The sequence below is a fragment of the Oryctolagus cuniculus genome, chromosome 18 (genome assembly GCF_964237555.1).
Source record: "Oryctolagus cuniculus chromosome 18, mOryCun1.1, whole genome shotgun sequence".
Classification (NCBI taxonomy): domain Eukaryota; kingdom Metazoa; phylum Chordata; class Mammalia; order Lagomorpha; family Leporidae; genus Oryctolagus; species Oryctolagus cuniculus.
Genome location: NC_091449.1, coordinates 18,200,143 through 18,222,362, shown reverse-complemented (window position 1 = coordinate 18,222,362; position 22,220 = coordinate 18,200,143). Strand labels below are relative to the sequence as shown.

General features: G+C 45.9%; 1 protein-coding gene across 27 annotated transcripts in view; it reads right to left on the bottom strand.

The window, feature by feature from the left end:
- LOC100358827 (Wilms tumor protein 1-interacting protein) overlaps positions 1–22,220 on the bottom strand; it is an 80,138-nt gene that overhangs the window by 35,317 nt on the left and 22,601 nt on the right. For 9 of the 27 annotated variants that reach the window (XM_070062382.1, XM_070062379.1, XM_070062384.1 and 6 more), the window contains 2 exons: positions 21,519–21,720; positions 21,113–21,208 (listed from right to left, as the gene is read on the bottom strand). In XM_070062382.1, coding sequence (XP_069918483.1) covers positions 21,113–21,208; positions 21,519–21,720 — 298 coding nt within the window. The remainder of the gene's footprint in view (positions 1–21,112; positions 21,209–21,518; positions 21,721–22,220) is intronic. The other 18 variants (XM_070062386.1, XM_070062388.1, XM_070062385.1 and 15 more) reach the window with 2 other exon arrangements.

Below are 22,220 nucleotides of genomic sequence, written 5' to 3'. Positions count from 1 at the left end.
AAGGCTTGGATTCGGTTTGCCTGATAGGTTTTGTAAACACCTGCAGGCAGTTCTAGCAGAGCAGAGTATGCGCTGCAGGGCACCGAACACAGGCACGCATCAGCGCCTAAAAACCTCCTCACAACATGGCGAAGAGAGGACCCGGATTCGGTTTGCCTGATGGATAGGACTTGTAAGAGCCTGTGGCAACTCTAGTGTGTGCCGCGGGACACCGAAGACAGGCGCGTATCAACGCCAAAAATAAAAAGAAAGGGGGATCTGTGGGGAGCAATCCGGACTAGACTAAGTTGCTCGAATTAAGACTTATTCTGTGCATCTGCTCTCCCACAATATGGCGCTGGGAGAGAGGTGGACAGCTTCCGCACGGCTGCCTCCAGTTCAACCGGTTAACTGTGGGACTTGCTCCTGATTGGAGAGCAGCGTGCTCGGCGTGTGGGCAGCCGAGTTGGGATTGGCGGAGAAGGACTATAAAGGAGGAGGGAAACGGCATGCACCGGGAACATCTATGGGGAACATCTAAGGGAACCCGTGCAGCCCCCGAGAAGGGCCGGCCGGCGGTGTGCCGCTCCCCTGCGGAGGTGGGGAATGCGGCCAGGGGGAACTGCCCTTCCACGGAGGTGGAAGGGATGGTGGCCAGCCCGGGAGGGGCCGGCGGCAAACCCGGGGAGGGCCGAGCAGACAGAAAGAGCAGCGCAGGGTTTAGTGTTGCTCCTCCACGAAGAGGGGGAGCGACAACTGTCTAACTCTGCCTGTCCAAAAAAAAAAAAAAATCTAAAGCACAATTTGTTTAACATACAATGGTGGTGAAAAAATCACCATCATAGAGGTAGACCAGCATATTTTCCAATCTTTGACAAACCAGTAAATAAAATTAAAAATATAGAGAGGCATATAGCTCAAGAAACTAGGAAGGATCAATTAAACTCAGAAAAAATGAAGAATAAAGTAGAAATTTATGTACCAGGAAACAGAACAAAATGAACAGAATTGCAGGGTAAATGTAAGAGGTGATTTACGCTTCTTTTGGTTGTTGCTGTTTATTTGTTGCTTGTTTGGGTTTTTTGTTTGTTGTTAAGAGGCAGAGATGGAATTCTCATCTACTGGTTCAGTCCTTAAAACCTCGTCACAGCTGGATCTAGGCCAGGGCCAAAACTGGGAGCCAGGAACTCAATCCAGGTCTCCCATCTGGGCAGAAGCAGGCACCCGATTACCCAAGCCATTGCCACTTAGGTTCTGCACCTGTGGGAACTGGAGCCAGGGCTTGAACCCAGGTACTGTGCGGTGAGATTCAGGCATCTTAACTGGCAGGCCAAACGCTCGCCCCAGAGGTGGATATTTGTGGGGAAAAATGAAACAGTAACGCTCTGGCAGAGTTCATCAAGAAAAACTTCAAGAATTAAAAATAGGATCTTCTCACGAAGAATGAGAAAAGAGATGCACAGATGGCAAAGCAATTTTTCAAATCACTACAAAGTAACAAATGTGTATAAAGTCCTTGGATGATAAATTAGAAATTCAATTAAATGATTATTCTTAGGAAAACATACTTGAAAGTATATCATGACAATTTATGAAATACAATGAAAAAAAAATCATCAAGTAACTAATCCAAGGAAAAGTACTAGGTCCAAAAAGTTGTTTTATTTGGGAGGTATGGCAAATCTGCTCAAACTTTTAAAAAACATTGTTTAAGTCATTTACCAATTGGATTCTTTCTAAGCATTGGAAAACAACAAAATATGAGAATTTCACAGATGTTTCTATGAAAATAGTAAAAACTCGTCAAAGATAGCAGACCAAAAAAGTTAACTATGGACAAATTTCACTAATGAATGCAGAGTCACAGGTTCTACATATATTATAAATACACAAATAACCCAACAACAAGAAAAGTGCCCGAATAAATTAACTATTGGGAAAACATTAATGATTAGGCACATGCATTGTTTCTGGTTTTTTACATTGAGCAGGTGCTGTTCTTGTACTTTTTAAGGATTTATTTATTTATTTATTTATTTATTTGAAAGGCAGAGTTACAGAGACAGAGGAGAGAGAGAGGGAGAGAGATCTTCTATCCACTGGTTCACTTGCCAAATGACCACAACAGCCAGGCCAAAGCCAGAAGCCAGGAGCTTCATCTGGGTCTCACATGCGGGTGGCAGGGGCCCCAGGAATTGGACCATCATCTGCTGCTTTTCCTAGGCCATTAGTAGGGAGCTGGACAGGAAATGGAGCAGCCAGGACATGAACAGGCACCATATGGGATGCCATCCTTGCAGGTGATGGCTTAACCTACTGTGCCACAAAGCCAGCCCTGTTCTTTTACTTTGTAAGTGGAAAACAAAAACTATTCTATGAATTAGCTAAGCTCAGCCAGGCAGTTCTTCGGTTCTACATGGTATCAGCTGGGGCACACCTGCAGGGGCTTTCACCTGAAATCTAGAACATACGTGATGGCTTCCCTCCTAATGCACGCATCTGTCAAAAGCAACAATGTCATTTTCAGGGGGTGGGGTAGATTAAAATAATGATTAGATTAGATCTAATCATTGAAATAATGATTAGATCCAGTGACCAAGATGATTTGAAAATACATGTACTCCAGCTGAATTTGTAAATTTTAACAATGGCCACACCCAGAAATTCCAATTTTAGAAATCTTCATGTGTCGACTACAATACTGGTCTCTACACTGGTTCAAGTCCCAGCTGCTCCACTTCCGATCCAGCTCTCTGCCATAGCCTGGGAAAGCAGTAGAAGATGGCCTAAGTCCTTGGGCCCCTGCACTCGCCTGAGAAGACCTGGAGGAGGCTCCTGGCTCCTGGCTTCGGATCGGCACAGTTCTGGCCGTTGCAGCCAACTGGGGAGTGAACCAGGGGATGGAAAGACCTCTCTCTCTCTCCCTCTCTTTCTCTCTTTCTCCCTCTCTCTGCCTCTCCCTGCCTCTCCTCCCACTGTGTAACTCTTACTTTCAAATAAATAAATAAATCTTCAAAAAAAAATGGGCTCTATATTTTCGTGCCTTCTGTAGCCATGCCCCTCAGCAATTCTCTCTCCAACTTGTTCCAGGCTTGACCATGTCACATGCTCTGGCCGGAGGGACAGAAGCAAACTTGATGAAAGCAAAAACTTGGAAAAATTTGTACATCAGGACTTAGCTTTTTGCTGCTTTTGCAACTCCATGGCTGCTGTGGAAACAAACCAAGCCTGCTAGGAGATGAGATAACACATTTCCCCAAGCAATTCACCAGTCAGCTGCAAATGCATGAGCCAGCCAAACCTAAAGCCACTAATCTCAACCCAGACCAAAGGAACTGCTGAGCCCAAAATGAAGACCATGAAGACCATGAAGACCTGCAGAGCTAAATAAATAGTTGGTGTCTGACACCACTAAGCTGTAGGATATTTTGTTACACAGCAAAAGCTAACTAACAAATGAAGTTAACTATAGAAAATATTTATTGGGGCTGGCGTTTTGGTACAAGATTAAACTTCCACCTACAATGCCAGCATCCCATATGAGCACCAGTTCAAGTTCTGGCTGCTCTACTTCCAACCCAGCTCCCTGCTAATGCACCTGGGAAAACAGTGGATGATGATTCAAGTACTTGGGTACCTGTCACTTACATGGAAGAGCTGGATAGAGTTCCAAGTTCCTGACTTCAGCCTTGCCCAACCCTGGCTGTTGCAGCCATTTAGGGAGTGAACCAACAGATGGAAGATCTCTCTCTCTCTCTCTCACTCTCTCTCTCTTTCTCTCTTGCTCTCACTCTCACTCTTGTTCTCCCTCTCTCTCAACACACTGCCTTTCAAATAAGTAAAAATAATAAACCCTTAATTAAAAAGGAAGTATTTATCAAGAGCCATCCATAAAGATAAAAAGGAATAGCATTTGACACAGAGGCAAGACGCCACTTGGAATGCCCACATCCCATATCAAAATACCTGGATTTGAGTTCTGGCTCCCCTTCCAATTTCAGCTTCTTACTAATGCGCACCTTAGGGGGCAGCAGGTGATGTCTCAAATACTTGGTTCCCTGCCACCCATGTGTGAGACCCAGATTCAGTTCCAAGCTCCGGGCTTCAGCCTGGCCAAGTACCAGTTGTTATGGGCATTTGAGGAGTAAACCAGAGGATAAAATATCTATTTCTCTTTCTCTCCCTTTCAAATAAATAAATTGAAAGCTTTTAAAATAAATATATAAATATGTTATTTATAACAATGATTCAATAACCACTGTTTAAATAATAGAAGCTGGCTTGGGTTGTTTTTGGCATATTCAATGAAAATTTATGCTGCTATTAAAAATTCTCTTGTAGAAAAAGATGTGATATGATAAAATGTTTACAGTGTATCAGTGCAAAAAGAGAAGGCTATAAAACAATATTACAGTGTGAGACTATTTTTGTAAAACAAAAACAAAGAGAAACACACATATTTATATGCACAGGAAAATACTGGAATGACAAAAGTGTTCTCAGTGCCAGATGATTACTTTCTCTTTCTTTCCTGTGCTTTTTGTATTTTCTGCATTGATTGAAAGTCAGAGCTTATAAACAGTCACTGAACTGGTCAGGAAGCTGAGCCTGGAACCCTCGGAGTCCACAGAAGACCACTGCTAAGAAATCAGAGAAGGAGTAATCCAGGCGTGGATGTTAGAAAATCCTCCTAACATAATCACTGTTAAACCAGTCTAAGCTTGGTGTTCGTCAGAGCAGCTGGGAAAAGCCGAAGGAAGAGGAACTGGAACATGCCGCCATATTGCTGGCAAAGGCCTTCACGCCACGGCCAATTCATGGGCTCCAAGTCCAGGAGGGGCTCCTGGCTTCTGCCTTCCGCTCCAGCCTCAGGCTGCACCTCCAGCCTCTCCTTCTCACGTACCCTTCCTTCTTTTCCTGTTACTGGCTCTCCACGTGGGTATTCCCAGAATCATTTAGAGAAGAGAAAGGATCCAGGAAGGGGACCATCTGGGGAGCGTCCAAAGATGAAGAGCATCCAAGGTCTCCATGAGACTCCAGCAGCCCAGTCCTGCTCTCCGAGAACAAGCACCAAGCCCATCCCCTCTTCACCCCGCAGACTAAGTGACCACACGATGCGGATTTCCCATCCTGCTAAAAGGATGCTCACTGACACATTCTTTTTTTTTTAATTTTTTATTTATTTATTTATTTGACAGGCCGAGTGGACAGTGAGAGAGAGAGACAGAGAGAAAGGTCTTCCTTTGCTGTTGGTTCACCCTCCAATGGCCGCCGCGGCCAGCGCACTGCGGCCAGCACACCGCACTGATCTGATGGCAGGAGCCAGGTACTTATCCTGGTCTCCCATGGGGTGCAGGGCCCAAGTACTTGGGCCATCCTCCACTGCACTCCCTGGCCACTGCAGAGAGCTGGCCTGGAAGAGGGGCAACCGGGACAGAATCCAGCTCCCCGACCGAGACTAGAACCCGGTGTGCTGGCGCCACAAGGCGGAGGATTAGGCTAGTGAGCCGCGGCGCCGGCCCCTCACTGACACATTCTAAGGTTAATAATCTGGCTCCATCCACAGGGTATTGAGCAGATAAGACCTGACACAGATGCCTGGCTGAGATCAGAAGACTCAGGCAATGGTCTATCTCCAACTCTAAGTTGATGTCAAACGTCAGAGTTTACCCTACCTCTCTGAATCATTCAGCAAACGCATGTTGAACAAACTAATGAACAAAACAACCTGCCTACTCACTCACCCAGAGTTTCCTATGAAGACCAGATAAATGGGAACGGGAGTGCATTGAATGTATAAGTCACTTTACAACGACAATGTACATTGCAATTTGTATTAATATGAAGTAGAAATAATGTTGTCTTGGAAATAACACCCTCATCCCTTGAGATAAAAGCTCTGAGGCTTTGCAAAGCAAGGTTTGAGAATTACTGAAGTGAAGCTCATGACCTTAAAACCATTTCATCCACCGAATCAGCGGACACTGCATCCCAAAGCGACAGAGCTTTGATAACAAACCATGTTGCCAGTCTTTAAAGTCCAGGACATAAGGCACAGTAGGGCAAAGGGACTGTTACTTCGCAATGTTCTTCTGAGATACATGGTGGCGGGACACTGTAAGCTTTTCCAACACATCTGTCTACCACCAATTAAAATGAGTGCGAAGGCCCTCCCCAAAGATCTGCTCCCAAGGGCTCCCAGGAACAGGTACATCTTTATCACTGAGATCAGGGGAACCACGCACCTATTAACAGGCATTTGCTTCAGCAAATGTCATGGGGAGATGTGGGATCCAGCTGTCTCCCAATTTGCACACACTTGGAGGCTGTTGGTGCTGCAGCTCTGGGACAGCGGAGGCAGGGGGCCTATGTTTCTTCACACATTACACTGGAAAGGATTCTAACAGCACACGAAGGTAGGCTGTGGGATGTTAGTCAAGTTAAACACTGACAAATCCCTTTCTGGTCTGAGCCTGCAAATTGTCTGGGCTGGCTCGGATAAAATCTCCTTTCCTGGGTCAATGGGATAGGCAGACTCAAGTGTCCTCTTTTACAAATGGCTTCATGAAGATGCTCATCACCTAGCCAATCTCTCAGAGCTCCTTGAAAACTGGCCTTGGCATCTAGAGCTGAAATCACCAAAGGCCAGTTCTTTCTGTTAGAAAGTCATGCCTTGGGGCGGGCATTTGGTGCTATGCTGAAGCCACCCATTTGGGGATGCCCACATCCCATGCTGGAGCGCCTGGGCTCAAGTCCCAGCTCCACTCCGGATTCCAGTTTCCTGCTAATTCATACCCTGGAACGCAGGCAGCAAGTGATTGCTCAAGGACTGGGGCACCTGCCACCCACAGGGAGACCCAGATTGAGTTTTCGGCTCCTAGCTTTGGCCTGGCTCTTCCTAGGCTGCTTGCAGGTGTTTAGGGAGCAAACCAGCAGATGGGAGATGTATCTCTATCTCTCTCTCTCTATCTCTCTTTCTCTCTCTCTCTTCCTTTCTCTTCCATCTCCCTCCCTCCCTTTCAAATAAATAAAGCTGAAATAATAAATAAATAAAACTCAAGTGTCATTGTTGAACTGGCAATTGTGGAAAAATAATAACTCCTAACAAATTCCTACACTTCTTGCAGGCATCATCGATGTAGGAAATTGGGCAAAATATTTTGGGAAATGCCCAAGAGAGCCACTGACCCTCATATAAGTATCTCCTTTCTTCCAGAAATAATATTTATTAACACACACTCAATAGGGGAAAAAGTTGGAAGACACAGAGCCCTTTATAAACACTATGAGATAGGCTTTGTTATTTTTTACTTCAATCTCAGTTCATGTCTCAGGCAAGGAGAGGTTTAAAAATGTAACCAACCTCACATACTCAGTGAGTGGCAGAGCTGGAATTCAAGCCTAGCCGTGAACATTCCAACATCTGTTCTCTTAACCATCAACCCTGGAATGTGGATGGATGGACAGATGGATGGATGGATGCATGAATGCATGGGTGCATGGATGGACGGATGGACAGATGGATGGATGGATGGATGGATGCATGGGTGCATGGATGGACGGATGGATGGATGGATGGACAGATGGATGGATGGATGGATGGATGAGCAGTCATGATGGCACTGATCAGAAAAACAAAAGAGCTAGACTTGCTCGGCCAGTATGAAAGGACTGACACACTCGCAGGTCTCGCATGCATCCCAGCAGCCTTAGCCCCCCAACTGCGTCACCCACCACTCAACAGCTCCAGTGTGGAACAGCTGTCCCAGGGCTTTCAGCACAAGGCCACAGACCAGCACCAGACATGAGGTACGCACCAGAGAGACCCTTCCACTCATCAGTAATCTCAAACGGACTGCCAGATCCCACACAGAAGCACCTTCTCGACAGGTGGGGAAGGAGTGACTCCTTACAAAGACAGCCACGCCCAGGCCAACCAAGGGTGGCCCAGACAGGCCGTGGTTGAGAGACGGCAGACACAGCGAGGGGGGTGGAGGCACGGAGGACAGACTAGCGGCTCCAGCAAACCCAGTGATGCCTGAGGCAGAAGCTGCGGGTTCTGAGGATTTCCTCTTCTCTGGCACCAGCACATGCTTGAGCACTGTTTTGCTAGCTGGCAGCACTCTGTTAGCATACTAGATAAGGAGAACACAGAGGGGCAGCAAGGAAGACAGTGCTGAATGTTCTAGCACAGGGCAGTTTGCTCCCCTGGCCTGGCCCTTCTGACAACTCAGGAGCCACCAGGCCCCCTCAAAAGAGATTTCCTGAGCTCCCCTCACCTGAGCCAATCACACCTAACCTCAAAAGTCCCCCAGGCTCTGCACCCACCCCGGGAGGCCGACGAATCTAGAGAGAACATTGGTTCTTGGCCAAGGACACAGTAGCCCACTTAGCAGAAAGGACCTGCCTGTCCATGTCCTCTAGTTAGGCTTTGCCATAACCAGGCTGGGAATAAGGAGAAGAAAGGCCTGATGCTTTAAAGAGAAAGGGAGACATGAGAGTAAAGCAAGTCAGATTCTTGCAGTAACTGGAGGATCCAGGTAAGGACCAGATGGGAATGTATGCTGGGAGCCCACTGGAGAGAAAAAGATCAGGGACACACAGGTGCTTAGCCTTCAGGTCCTGCACTCCCAGCTGGGAGATCACCCAAAGCACTGCCTGCTAGATGCTCAGGGCCTGGGGGTTTGGAGACCCAGAGCTACTCTTGGAAAGGGAATGGAGTAGGAAGATGTGCACGGCCCCAGGGACCCCAGGGTGAAAACAGGACTTCCTTTTCCTAACATCCAAGTTGGTCAGTGGAGAATGGAGTCAGGCTACAGAGAGGCCTGCGGGCAGGACAGGCATGCAGAGAGAAACAGTCTGCAGGGAGCTGCGGTCAGAGAGGAAGGGACCACACGGAACACGCGGCTCAAAGGGAGACAGGTGCCAGCAGCAATCTTGATAACCATTTACTGACCGCCTACTGGGACCACAGTCTCTGTTCCCCTCCTCGCATCCTGCACGCCACCCCTCACAGTGATGCCAGGAGGGGAAGCAGAAGGCTTTGTGCAACATCACACAGGCTGGGCCTGGAACCTGTTCCACCGCACAGCTGAGTTCCCTAGAGTCACAGAAGCAAGGGAGAAATCTGGGCAGGAAAAGTCTTTCTCAAAAGCAGGCACTGATCCATGGGCGAGTCAAAGTGAACCCCCAGCAAAGCCTGGCTGATGTCAACCAACAGCAAAGACGGTGGCTGGAGGACCCCTCCAGGAACAAAATCTGGATTCAAATCCCACCTCTGTGACCTGAAACAAACCTGCCGACCTCTTCAGCTTCCACCACTGTAATACGATAACAATAACATGCTTGCCTCAAAGGTTGGCTTGAGGGTGAAAAGAGAAAATAAATGCAATAGTAGCACAGTTCCAGCACATGGTGATCGAACATGGAGAGCCAGCTACCGTCAGTGCTATCAGTATCAGGTTCCCCAGACTCGTGGTGCCCAGGATGGAATCAAAATAAATGCAGAGACCAGATCACCTTACTACAAGTCGATCTGGTGGTGGCTCATCGGATTTTAAGGATCCTAGAAAGATTTCCCTCACTAGCTTCTTAGTGTCTTAAATATACTCACATATTTCCCAGAATACATTGGCTCTCATTTCTCATTTAAAAGGAAAAAAATCAGGGGCAGGAATTTGGCCTCACCCCAAGAGGCCACTTGGGATGCAAGTATCCCTTATCAAAGTGTCCAGGTTCAAGTCCCAGCTTCATCCTTGATCCTACCAGTAGCTTCCTACTAACGTGCACCTGGGGAGGCAGCAAGTGATGGCTCAAATGGTTGAGTCTCTGCCACCCACATAGAAGTCCAAGGCTGAGTTCTTGGCTGCTGGCTCCTGGCTGCTGCAAGCATACGGGGAGTAAGTCAGTAGATCATCTCTCTCTCTCTCTCTCGCTCTCACTCTCTCTCGCGCTCTCTCTCTCTCTCTCTTGCTCTTGCTCTTGCTTTCACTCTGTCTCTCTCTGCCTCCTCAGATAAATAAACATTTTTTAAAAAATCCACTGCAGTTACACATTCACACTGTGGGGAAGGAAAGGGTAACACAGAAATAAGAACTGAGAGCAAACCAGAAGGGACACAGAGAAGGGAGAGTTAAAAGCAGCAGCTGTGGAAAGTGGCAGAAAGCCTCAAGATCTCCTGGCTCCACAAAAAACACAGAACTGACTGGGTTAGTAAACAAAAATAAACACAAGCACAGGACTGGTACTTGGCATAGCAGGTAAAACCACTGCCTACGACACTGGCGTCTCAACTGGGCATTGGTTCATGTCCCGGCTGCTCCATTTCCAACCCAGCTCTCTGCTAATGACCTGAGAAAAGCAGCAGAAGATGGTCCAAGTGTTTGGGCCCCTGCCACACACATGGGAGACCCGGATGAAGCTCCTGGCTCCTGGCTTCAGTCCAGCTCAGCCCTGGCCATTGCAGCCACTTGGGGGAGTAAACCAGTGCATGGAAGACCTCTCTCTCTCTCTCTCTCTCTTTCTCTCTCTCACTCTGACTTTCAAATAAATAAATCTTATTTTCTAAAAGGCATAATGGTTAGTTAATTTGACTCCAAAAGAAATAATGAGAGTAGCCGGCACCATGGCTCAATAGGCTAATCCTCCGCCTTGCGGCGCCGGCACATTAGGTTCTAGTCCCGGTCGGGGCGCCGGATTCTGCCCCGGTTGCCCCTCTTCCAGGCCAGCTCTCTGCTGTGGCCTGGGAGGGCAGTGGAGGATGGCCCAAGTGCTTCGGCCCTGCATCTGCATGGGAGACCAGGAGAAGCACCTGGCTCCTGGCTTCGGATCAGCACAGCGCACCGGCCGCGGCGGCCATTGGAGGGTGAACCAACGGCAAAGGAAGACCTTTCTCTCTGTCTCTCTCAATCACTGTCCACTCTGCCTGTCAAAAAAAAGAAAAAAAAAGAAAGAAATAATGAGAGTAAAGGGAGGGAGGGTTAATATCACTGGGCTCCGATGAACAACATGCATTATTGTTGTTGCTATACTGATTCCCCGTGTGACACTTCACACGTGTCATCTCACAGTAAATCCAGAAAGGTCAGCATCGTGATGACCTTCAGTGTGCTGATGAGGAAACTCTCAAATAACTTTGTCCCCATGGTCATTCATCCACTGACCCTCAGATTCAAATCCAGGGTTGTCCAATCCCAAAGACCCTGCACCTAATCCTTCTCCTTCATATCCCTTCAACCATCAACACTTGCTGAATTAATGAATGACCCCCCTGAACCAAAGAGCTACTTAGAACCCACAGAAGGAGAGGGGATGACCAAGTGCCCAGGGGCTTGGAATGGGACAGTCAACCAGGAAGCCTGGAAGGAGCAGCAGAGAGAATGCTCACATCTGTCTAGTGAAGTGATTGCTGTTTGCCACAAAGAGCAAACATCGGGGTAAGGAAGGAAGTTGGGGTTGGTCTCCTTTGGAAACAAAAATGGAAATATATGAAAATGCTAGTTCCTGTACATGGTTTCTGTACATATATGGTATGGGCAAAATCTATGAAACATCTGGTAAGACTTGCTTACATAAAGAAGGCCTTAGCCGCAGAGCGTAGACACAGTGCCCCAAGCCAAGGCCAAGCGAGGGTTCAAGTTTCGATTCTCTAACCTCATGGAAGTAACTTACACTTTCTGAGCCTCTCTCTCATCTCTAACTGTGCTACCAATAGGGCAGCCACTAGCCACGTGTGGCTACTGAGTATTTGAAATGTGGTTAGTTTGAATTGAGGTGTGCTATAAGTAAAAAAAAAAAAAAACCACACACTAAATTCTTTTGGATAAAAGTAAAATACCTCCTCAATAATTTTATAGGAACTGCAGGTTGATATGATAATATTGGAATATATTGAGTTAATGAAAACATACTATCAAAATTAACTTCACCTGTTTCTTCTGGACTTTTAAAAAATGTGGTTGCTCAGGACAATTTTACCATCTATGTGACTCACATTCATGGGTCTCTGGTCTAAAAAATGTCATCATGGGGCTGATAGGAAATTCAAAGATGTCATATATAAGGCAGATGAGGCTTCCAGTTGTATGTTAAGCCCCCTCCTCCAAAGTAGCTCCAATCTACCACCAGGTCCGTTCAACTCCACATCCTCCAGCCGGGGTCTGGGATGGAAAGGATCCCCAGTGTTTATAAGCTAGGCTGACCCCTTGGAATCAAAAGTAAGAAACTTGATAGTGAAAAGGACCTCAGTCAAAGCAAGCTGTGGGTCTGGGGGCATACGGTTGTTTTTCTGTCCTTGTAAGAGATCTTTAATCATCCTATGAGTTCTTTCAATGATTGCCTGCCCCTGTGGCTTGTATGGGATACCTGTGGCAGACTGTATGTTCCAGGACCTCAGGAAGGAATTAAATTCCTGTGGTGTATACACTGTCCCGTTATCAGGCTTTATTGTCCAGGGGACACCGAGGACCAGCAGGGCTGACTTAACCGCCTTTATCACATTTCTAGCCTTTTCTCCGGATTGGGCTGCTGCAAATACAAACTTTGAATACGTATCTCCCACCACATGGACAAACTTAAGTTGACCAAAGGAGTTAATGTGGGTGACGTCCACTTGCCAGAGCTTCTTAGGAGCAAGGCCTCGCGGGTTCACTCCTGCTTGTAGCAGTGGGCCTGACGGGGCGAGGGGGCACAATTCTTGCAAGAGTGCACTAGGTGTTTGCATTGGCTCATTGTTAGCTCCGGGAAAAGTGATTTTGTGTTGCTTTCTGCCATATGAAGTTTTTGGTGTAGAATAGGGGCTTGTTCTAGGTGTCTGATGGAAGCCATGTTGCAGGAGATAAGACGATCAACCTTTTCATTGCCTTGGGAAACTCACATAACAAGCAGCAAGTATGACCTGCAAACCAACGTAAGCACAGCAATGGAGTTTTTTTTTCTGAACTTGAGCCTTGAATCCCCCTGGGCGGTTTAAAGGGCCCTGTGCCTGCATCAGCACCAGCAGGTGGTATCGGGAGAGAGGCATCTCCCCAGACTGAGTTGTCCTGAGCCCTTCCAGCCCCCGAGGGCTGCAGCTCTACAGGCCCACACGCCGGGTCACCAAGGGGCGGTGCTGCTCTGCCTAGACCCTCCAGAGAGCTCCCCCAGCCTCCGATGCAGGAGCACAGTGTGTTGGCTCCAACAAGACGAGGGTGTCCATGGAAACGCTAGCAGAAGCGAGCCCGAGACAGCTGCTTGTGCGCTTATCTGGAACCCGGTGAGCAGCAAGACGAGTAACTTAATATCGGGTTTTAACCATGAATAAAACCCCACATGTGAGTGCATCCTCATACAAACAGATAACCGGGTAAGCGGACAGATGGAGAAGAGACAAATACTCCTGAGAGAGAACCCAAGTGGTCAATGGCTGACTCCGCTCCAGCAGGGGGAGCTACTGCCCCTCCCTGACAGATGTGGACAGTCCTCTGGTGATAACCCGTGGTCAGTCACAGCTGTCATGCACCTGGATGCCAGGTGACAAGAAGGGACCTGATTTCTTTGGTTTTCTTTCCAAACTCTCCAACCCCAGTCCAAACTACAAGAAGAGCCCCTGACAAGCTCTGTGTAGGGGACATTGGGTCATCCCTGACCAGGCCTCCCCTAGAGTGGCAAGGTCAGAAAACCCAGGACAGGCTGAGAAAGCTCCCAGCCCCGAGGACAGGTGGACAACGGGCAGCTGGCACTCAGCTCTGGGTGCTTCTTTGCCTAAAGCAGTTGCCGGATGTGAATCCTGTTTGGCACAGGGTTCTCCCTGGGCTCGAAATAATTGTGTGTCTTTTCTGCTCTGATGCCCAGCAAACCGTATTCTGTCATTGTTGGTGATAGAGTGCCTCCAGCCAAAAGAAAACAAAAGTGCTTAATCTTGAATTCATTTGGAAGGCAGAGTCACAGAGAGGCAGAGAGAAAGAGAGCGAGAGAGAGAGAGAGAGAAGAATTTCAGTCCGTAGGTTCACTCCCCAAATGGCTGCAATGGCAGCTGGGCCTCCTCTGGGTCTCCCATTAGGGTGCAGGGGCCCAAGCACTTGGGTCATCTTCCACTGCTTTCCCAGGCCATAGCAGAGAGCTGGATGGGAAGTGGAGCAGCCGGGACTCAAGCTGGCTCCCATATGGGATGCTAGCACTGCAGGAGGAGGCTTTAACTCACTACGCCACAGCCACAGCACCGGCCCCAGTTTACTCCAGTTTACTGTGTTTAAAAAGGAATTATTGGGGCTGGCACAGTGGCCCAGTGGGTTAACGCCCTGGCCTTAGGGACCGGTGTCCCATATGGGCACCGGTTCTAGTCCCAGCTGCTCCTCTTATGATCTAGCTCTCTGCTATGGCCTGGGAGAGCAGTAGAAGATGGCCCAAGTCCTTGGGCCCCTGCACCCATGTAGAAGGCACAGAAGAAGCTCCTGGTTCCTTGCTTCAGATCGGCTCAGCTCTGCCTGTTGTGGCCATCTGGGGAGTGAATCAGTGGATGGAAGACCTCTCTCTCACTGTCCACTCTGCCTGTCAAAGAAAAAAAAATAGAGTAATTATCCAGACTTACTTCCTATAATTAATTGACTTTGACACTTATCATCAGGACTTCTACCATGCACTGCAAATTCAAAATATTTGATTCTGATTAATTTTTAGAAGCCTATAGTATTTCTTTTTTATTTGTTTTTTCATCTATAGTATTTTGAGCAGGAGAATCTTCAGAGCCCATGATCCAGAGAATTCTTTCTGCGACTATCACATATTGGTTTTTTTGTTTTGCTTTTTAAATATTTATTTATTTATTTGAAAGGTGGAGTTACAGAGAGGCAGAGATAGAAAGAGAAAGAGAGAGAGAGTCTGGAAAATTACTCTATTTTTTTTTCTTTGACAGGACAGTGAGAGTGAGAGAGAAAGAGAGAGAGAGAGAGAGAGAAAGGTCTTCCTTTGCTGTTGGTTCACCCTCCAATGGCCACTGTGGCTGGCGCACCACGCTGATCCAAAGGCAGGAGCCAGGTGCTTCTCCTGGTCTCCCATGGGGTGCAGGGCCCAAGCACTTGGGCCATTCTCCACTGCACTCCCGGGCCACAGCAGAGAGCTGGCCTGGAAGAGGGGCAACTGGGACAGAATCCTGTGCCCTGACCGGGACTAGAACACGGGGTGCCGGCGCCGCTAGGTGGAGGATTAGCCTGGTGAGCCGCGGTGCCAGCCTGGATAATTGTTCTAGATAAAGACACTGTAGGGGCTGGCACTGTGGCATATTGAGTAAAGCCGCTGCCTGCAGTGCCGGCCTCCCATACGGGCACTGGTTCCAATCCAGCTCCTCTCTCTCTTTTTTTTTTAAAGATTTATTTATTTATTTGAAAGAGTTATATAGAAAGATAAGGAGAGAGAGAGAGAGAAAGAGAGAGAGGTCTTCCATCTGCTGGTTTACTCCCCAACTGGCCGCAACAGATGGAGCTATTCCAATCCGAAGCCAGGAGATAGGAGCTTCCTCCGGGTTTCCCACATGGAAACATGCAGAGAGCTGGATTGGCAGTGGAGCAGCCGGGACTGGAACCAGCACCTCCGCTGTGGCCTGGGAAAGCAGAAGATGGCCCAAGCCCTTGAGAAACTGCACCGCATGGGAGACTGTGGGGAGCAACTCGGACTAGACTGTTACTGGAATTAAGACTTATTCTATGCATCTGCTCTCCCACAATATGGCGCTGAGAAGGGAGAAACAGCTTCTACGCAGCTGCCTCCAGTTCAACCAATAAACTGTAGGACCTGCTCCTGATTGGAGGAGAGCAGCGTACTCGGCGTGTGGGTAGCAGAGTTGGGATTGGCGGAAAAGGACTATGAAGGAGGAGAGAGACAACATGCACCAGGAACATCTATCTGAAGGAACACCTGTGCAGCCCCCGAGAGAGCCGGCCGGCGGTGTGCCGCTCCCCCGCGGAAGTGGGGAAGGTGGCAGGGGGAACTGCCCTTCCACAGAGGTGGAAGGGATGGTAGCCAACCTGGGAAGAACCAGCAGCAAACCCGGGGAGGGCCGAGCAGACAAAAGAACAGCGCAGGGTCCTGTGTCGTTCCTCCACAAAGAGGGGCAGCGACAGGAGACTGGTAAGAAGCTCTTGGCTCCTGGCTTCAGATCGGCACAGCTCTGGCTGTTGCGGCCAACTGGGGAGCGAACCAGCAGATGGAAGACCTCTCTCTCCCTGCCTCTGCTTCTTCTCTGTGTAACTCCGACTCTCAAATAAATAAATAAATCTTTTTTAAACAAGACATTGCAAATGTTAAAAATTAAAATTTAACCTGTTTTGTTAAAAACAACCTTTTAAAGATAAAAATAACGTGGTTTTTGTTCAATTATTCCAGACTATATTCTCACATATAGGGGTAGTGCTAGAAAGAATAGGAAAAAACATGAGAGGACAGAGTAAATACCTGAGATAATAGAGAAATATCTGTTCAAGTGCTTTTCAGCGCAAGAGTAGCTGGTAGAATTAAAGACAGCGTGTGATGTTACAAATCAGTCAGAAACAAGAGTGTAACTCCTCATGCAAAAGGGAGAGCACTGAAAGTAGCCATGAAACGTAAGCCAAAACCTTAGAAGAGAGTGACTGAAATTAGAACACACCAACCACAACCACAAAAAATGGGTTAAATTTATTATAAGAATCTCAGAGTAAAATTTTTTTTTTGACAGGCAGAGTGGAGAGAGAGAGAGAGAGAGAGAGAGAGAGAGAGAGATCTTCCTTTGCCGTTGGTTCACCCTCCAGTGACTGCTGCGGCTGGCGTACCACGCTGATCAGATGGCAGGAGCCAGGTAATTGTCCTGGTCTCCCATGGGGTGCAGGGCCCAAGCACCTGGGCCATCCTCCACTGCACTCCCTGGCCACAGCAGAGAGCTGGCCTGCAAGAGGGGCAACCAGGACAGAATCCGGCGCCCCGACCGAGACTAGAACCCGGTGTGCTGGCACTGCAAGGCGGAGGATTAGCCTAGCGAGCCATGGCACCAGCCCCAATACATAAATTTTTAAAGAGTGTTTTAAATATACATTTTTGAAAATATAAGTAATACCTCAAAGGAAATGGTTCTGTGGGTTACCACCATATGAGTAAAGAGGAAATGAGAAGAATTACTTTCCAGTATCATTTTGTACTTTAAAATATTTGTACTATGAACATGTGTTGTATATTCATAAAGTTAAATAAAAGTGTATTAGACACTGTATTAATCAGTATGATGAGAACAAACTATGGGAAGGTAGTTATTTGATGAAAGGATTGGCACATAAAACTGGAGGACCCCACCTAAGCTGATTGAATAGGGAGAAATACAATGAGCAGAAAAGGAAAACTGAAAATTGAGGTTAAATATGGTATAGTAAATATATGAGTATATCCTTGATTCTACCCAAAGCCACACTAAAATGAGATAAACAGAATGGTATCAACAAAGACCACAAGAGAGAACAATGGATGACACACAAAGATAATTTTAGCAAATAGAAAAAGGAGTATCCTGACAGAAGAATTTAGAAAGATGAAACCCAGGTGCCTCAGAAGAAGAGGTCAAAGGGTAAAATCAATTCCTACAATATAACTAAAGAAAGGTTAAAGAATAAGAGAAAGCATATGCCATGAAAGATGGGCATGAATTGAGGGGCTAACAACAAGAGGACTGATTGGACCTACAGGGCAAACAGATGGCTGCATTGTACACTGAGGTGCCTATCACTCCTCTACCCTAGCGAGGATAGGATACCATTCTCTGCTTCTAAAGAAAGGAAGACGGAGAAGCTCTGTATTCAGGGACACCAGTCGCAGAAGTACAATGAAAAGAAACTAGCTCGGCTGTCGCCGCAGCTCACTTGGCTAATCCTCCACCTGTGGCGCTGGCACCCCGGGTTCTAGTCCCAGTTGGAGCGCATGATTCTGTCCCATTTGCTCTCTTCCAGGCCAGCTCTCTGCTGTGGCCCAGGAGGACAGTGGAGGATGGCCCAAGTGCTTGGGCCCTGCACCTGCATGGGAGACCAGGAGGAAGCACCTGGCCTCCTGGCTTCGGATCGGCGAAACGTGCCAGCCGTAGCGACCATTTAGGGGGTGAAATCAACAGAAGGAAGACCTCTTTCTCTGTCTCTCTCTCACTGTCTAACTCTGCCGGTCAAAAAAAAAAAAAAAAAAAAGAAAAAGAAAAGAAACTAGCTCAAATGTAGGGTAGGAAAAATAAAGTCTACATACTGAAGGGAAAGACCGTCCTCTGGTGCTGCTTACCTCCCATGGCAAACGGAGATGTTTTCTCCCTATCTGCCAGACGGAGAATGAAGTGAGGGAAAACGTCCCGTGAAGTTGTGAAGTTGTCCCGTAAAGGCAGAAATTTGTTTGCAGGTTATAAATGTAGAAAAGAAAGCAGAATGTGAAGCTCTTAGGTCACCTCAGTTACCGGGGAAGCGGGAAGCAGAATTAAGCAAAAGATGTTGAGGGAGAAGGTAAGATCATCATGGTATTATCCAAGCAGAAGAGGAAGAGAATTCCAAGGGCAAGACCAAAATGCAAATATGATAGGAAAGGCTCTCTATTTCAAGATGGTGGAATACAAAAAGTTGCTAGTACATTTTCCTCTCTACAAGTAAGGAGTATGATCCAAGAAGGCAGGTGTAACTCCAATTATAGTAAATGGGTTGGTATTGACACATATAGTGGAGAATGAAATGGGGAAGAAGGATTCCAAGAAGACAGTTCATGCTGATACTGGACCAACAAAAGCAGTTGAGTGTCAAAATAAATACCACATCTTGAAGGTCAGAAGTAACAAACCAATCAGTGTTGTAAGTACAATATTGAGATTTGAGAGTGTAAATTCATGACGAGATACATCAAAGAAGCCAAGACAACAAGAACACATTCTGACATACTATGTTTTTAAGAAGTCTGTTAGGGTATGGGTGTAAGATTTAGAGTTGAGTTATCTTAGAGGGGATGTAAGATTCAGACTTGTAGCTGCAGGAAATAAAGCCTAAACTTACTTAAACACATGAAGAATACAGGACTTCAGCATGAAGTAGGGATGCCTTTCTATAAATTAAGGGTTGAAAAACTTTTCTTAAAAGTATCAGTAAATATTTTAGGATTTGTGAGCCATATGGTCTTTGTCAAAACTATTTAACTTTGGTATTATAATGTAAAAGCAGTTATATATAAAAGACAGAAATGATTGAGTGTAGCTGTGTTCCAATAAAACTTTACAAAACCAGTGGCAGGCCTCTATGGCATAATTTGCTGACCCCAGTACTAGATCAGAGCACTCATTTTCCTTCTCCAACATTATCTTTCTTGTAGTAGTAGGCAAAGAAAAACTATTATTGATCAAAAATAGAATGAGCTGCAATCAAATCTATAGAAAACTATCACAAAAGAAAAAGAAACATGATACACAAAAATACAAACTAAAATTTTTAATATAGATGATAATCTTGACTAAATGTGTTACCTTAAGTTAAAAAAATTTTAATGAAAAAATTACCTGTGAATCAAGAGCTCAAAATATAAATGCATGAGGAAGAAACAAGAAAACAGAAAGAGATAAAAAAAAAAAAAAACTTACTCAGTAAAGCCAAGCAAATAATTAGAAGGGAAAAATAAAACTACCACTAAAATGAACAATACTATATAAGCAGACTTCTAAAACAAAAATATTTTTACAATTAGAATTTTGGGACAGTTTCTTTACATTGTAAAACAATATTATGGATAAAATAGACATCCTGGTGCATCACTAGGCTGCGAGAAGTAGCATAAATCTCACAGAAGAAAATGAACAAAAGAAATACTACTAGCTAAAACTAGATTTAGGAGAGACAGTTAGAAATAAGCTGGAGGATGGGTCTGAAGTGAGTGTCCTGGCAAACAAAAGCCCTGCTGATGGAAGTATAAGCTTTGGGCCAGTAATAAGAAAAACTCAACTGAAGCTCCCACAAAATGCCAGAGTCTTCAAAGAAGGCTCTCAATTGATAGTGCCTCTTAGTACTTACTAGAAACACATGCAAATCATCTTCCTAAGAAAGTAATACCAATGTAGGACAAACCATGTATACAAGACATCTTCCAAAATGGAAAATGCATATATAAAAAATTAAGCATGGATTTCAAAATTTTTATTCATACAAATAAACATCTTGGGGCCAGTATCATGGCATACCAGGTTAAGCTGCTGCCAGTGATGCCATCATGGGTGCCAGTTCGAGACCAGCTGCTCTACTTCCAATCCAGCTCCTTCCTAATGTGTCTGAGAAGGCGGTGGAAGATGGCCCAAGTGTTTGAGCCTCTGCACCTTTCTGGGAGACCCAGAAGAAGCTCCAGGCTCCTAGCTTCAGTATGACACAGCCCCAACTGTTGCAGCCATTTGGGGAGTGAACCAGCAGATGGAAGATTCTTTCTATCTATCTCTCCCTCCCTCTCACTGTAACTCTGCCTTTAAAATAAATAATAAATAAGTCTTTTTAAAAAATCTTGTAATTCCATTTTCATGAATTTTAAGTACCCTCATATATGTATATGTATAATCATATGTAATATACACACATCACAGGCATATACATATGTCTATGCACACATACATAATAAATATAGCTGAAGATAGATGCTAACAAAATCAGCACCGACTTTAAAACTTTAAGTAAAAGGGTGGTAATCATTACTAAAGTATGTGAAGAAAAGCTAAAAATGCAGTGGAAAGTATAGTATGGGTATAGATATGATGCTAAGTGGTTTAGAATGGAAGGAAGAAGAGAATGAAAGGACTATAACGTCAACAGGTTTATTTGTACAACTGCAAACCTGTTAACTTCTGTATGCAAAAGAAAAGGATTATTTTATATATGTAAAAATCAGCAAAGATACTGAAGATGCTAGTACCAGAATAATAATCAAAGTAAGGTTGAAAGTTAATTCAGAAAGGTTGGTACCTAACATACAAGTAAGAAGGCCAAACAGACCTCTAAGTCCTGAGGAAGTTAGGAATGGTATTTAGAAATGACACCTTAGGTTTATGAAGAGTTCAATCAAATAGTCTATAGAACTTTTTTTAAATGTGCTTTTAGAACATTTCATTGATTAACCACTGTCATGGTACTGACCCCGCCTCACTAACCTGGACAGTGTCTCCTTAGTGCCTCTTCCTCTACCACCCATGGTTCTTCTTCTTGTTCCAACTTGAAAATCACATCAGGTTTGGTGAATGGGTAGCCTGTCAAAAGGAAATGGCATCCGTGTGGGCATAGATACTAAAAACAAAGAAGCAGCCAAGAAACGAGCCGGCCCAGGGAAGCTGGGCTTTCCGAAGGACAAGAAGACGTGGCTTCTGGGAATGCTGCTTCCTGAAACCCAGTTAAGGATGGCCTTTCGCTCGGAAAGCTGCAGCACGGACAGACACAAACACAGGGTTCTCAAAGCCAAGCTCACTCTAACGGTTAAAAGTGCCATTGCTTTGAGAACACTGCGGGAGGGAGGAGATACTTTATACACAGAGTTCGAGTTACACAGTAAACCACTCTTACCCACTGTGATTAAGTTGTTATAGTTCTCTAGCATCACGTTCCGGTAGAGATTCCTCTGAGTGGGATCCAGCTGCTTCCATTCCTCCTGGGTGAAGTCAATAGCCACATCTTTGAATGTCACTGTTCCCTGTAACAACACACTCCTACTCAATCTGAAGCCATTCATTTTGGGTGATGTGGACACAACGTGTTGAACCTTGTTCTGATAGAATTTGAGGGAGATATTAAAAATAACTTTACCTGGCTTTATTATTTTCTGAAAGAACCCCCCCCCCATATTAGCAACACCCTGTCAGTTTATGTTCATTCACTGATTCAGAAAGCACATATCTTGAATAACTATCACGAAATAAAGAAAAGATCTTGGGTATCAATTTATATTGAGTGTAAAAGAAATGGAAAAATAAAATTATATTCAAGTTAATTGATTTGGAGCCTCATTAGATTTCATTTTTTTATTTTTATTTATTTATTTATTTATTTTGACAGGCAGAGTGGACAGAGAGAGAGAGAGACAGAGAGAAAGGTCTTCCTTTGCCGTTGGTTCACCCTCCAATGGCCACCACGGCCGGTGCACTGCGGCCAGCGCACCGCGCTGATCCTATGGCAGGAGCCAGGTACTTATCCTGGTCTCCCATGGGGTGCAGGGCCCAAGTACTTGGGCCATCCTCCACTGCACTCCCTGGCCACAGCAGAGAGCTG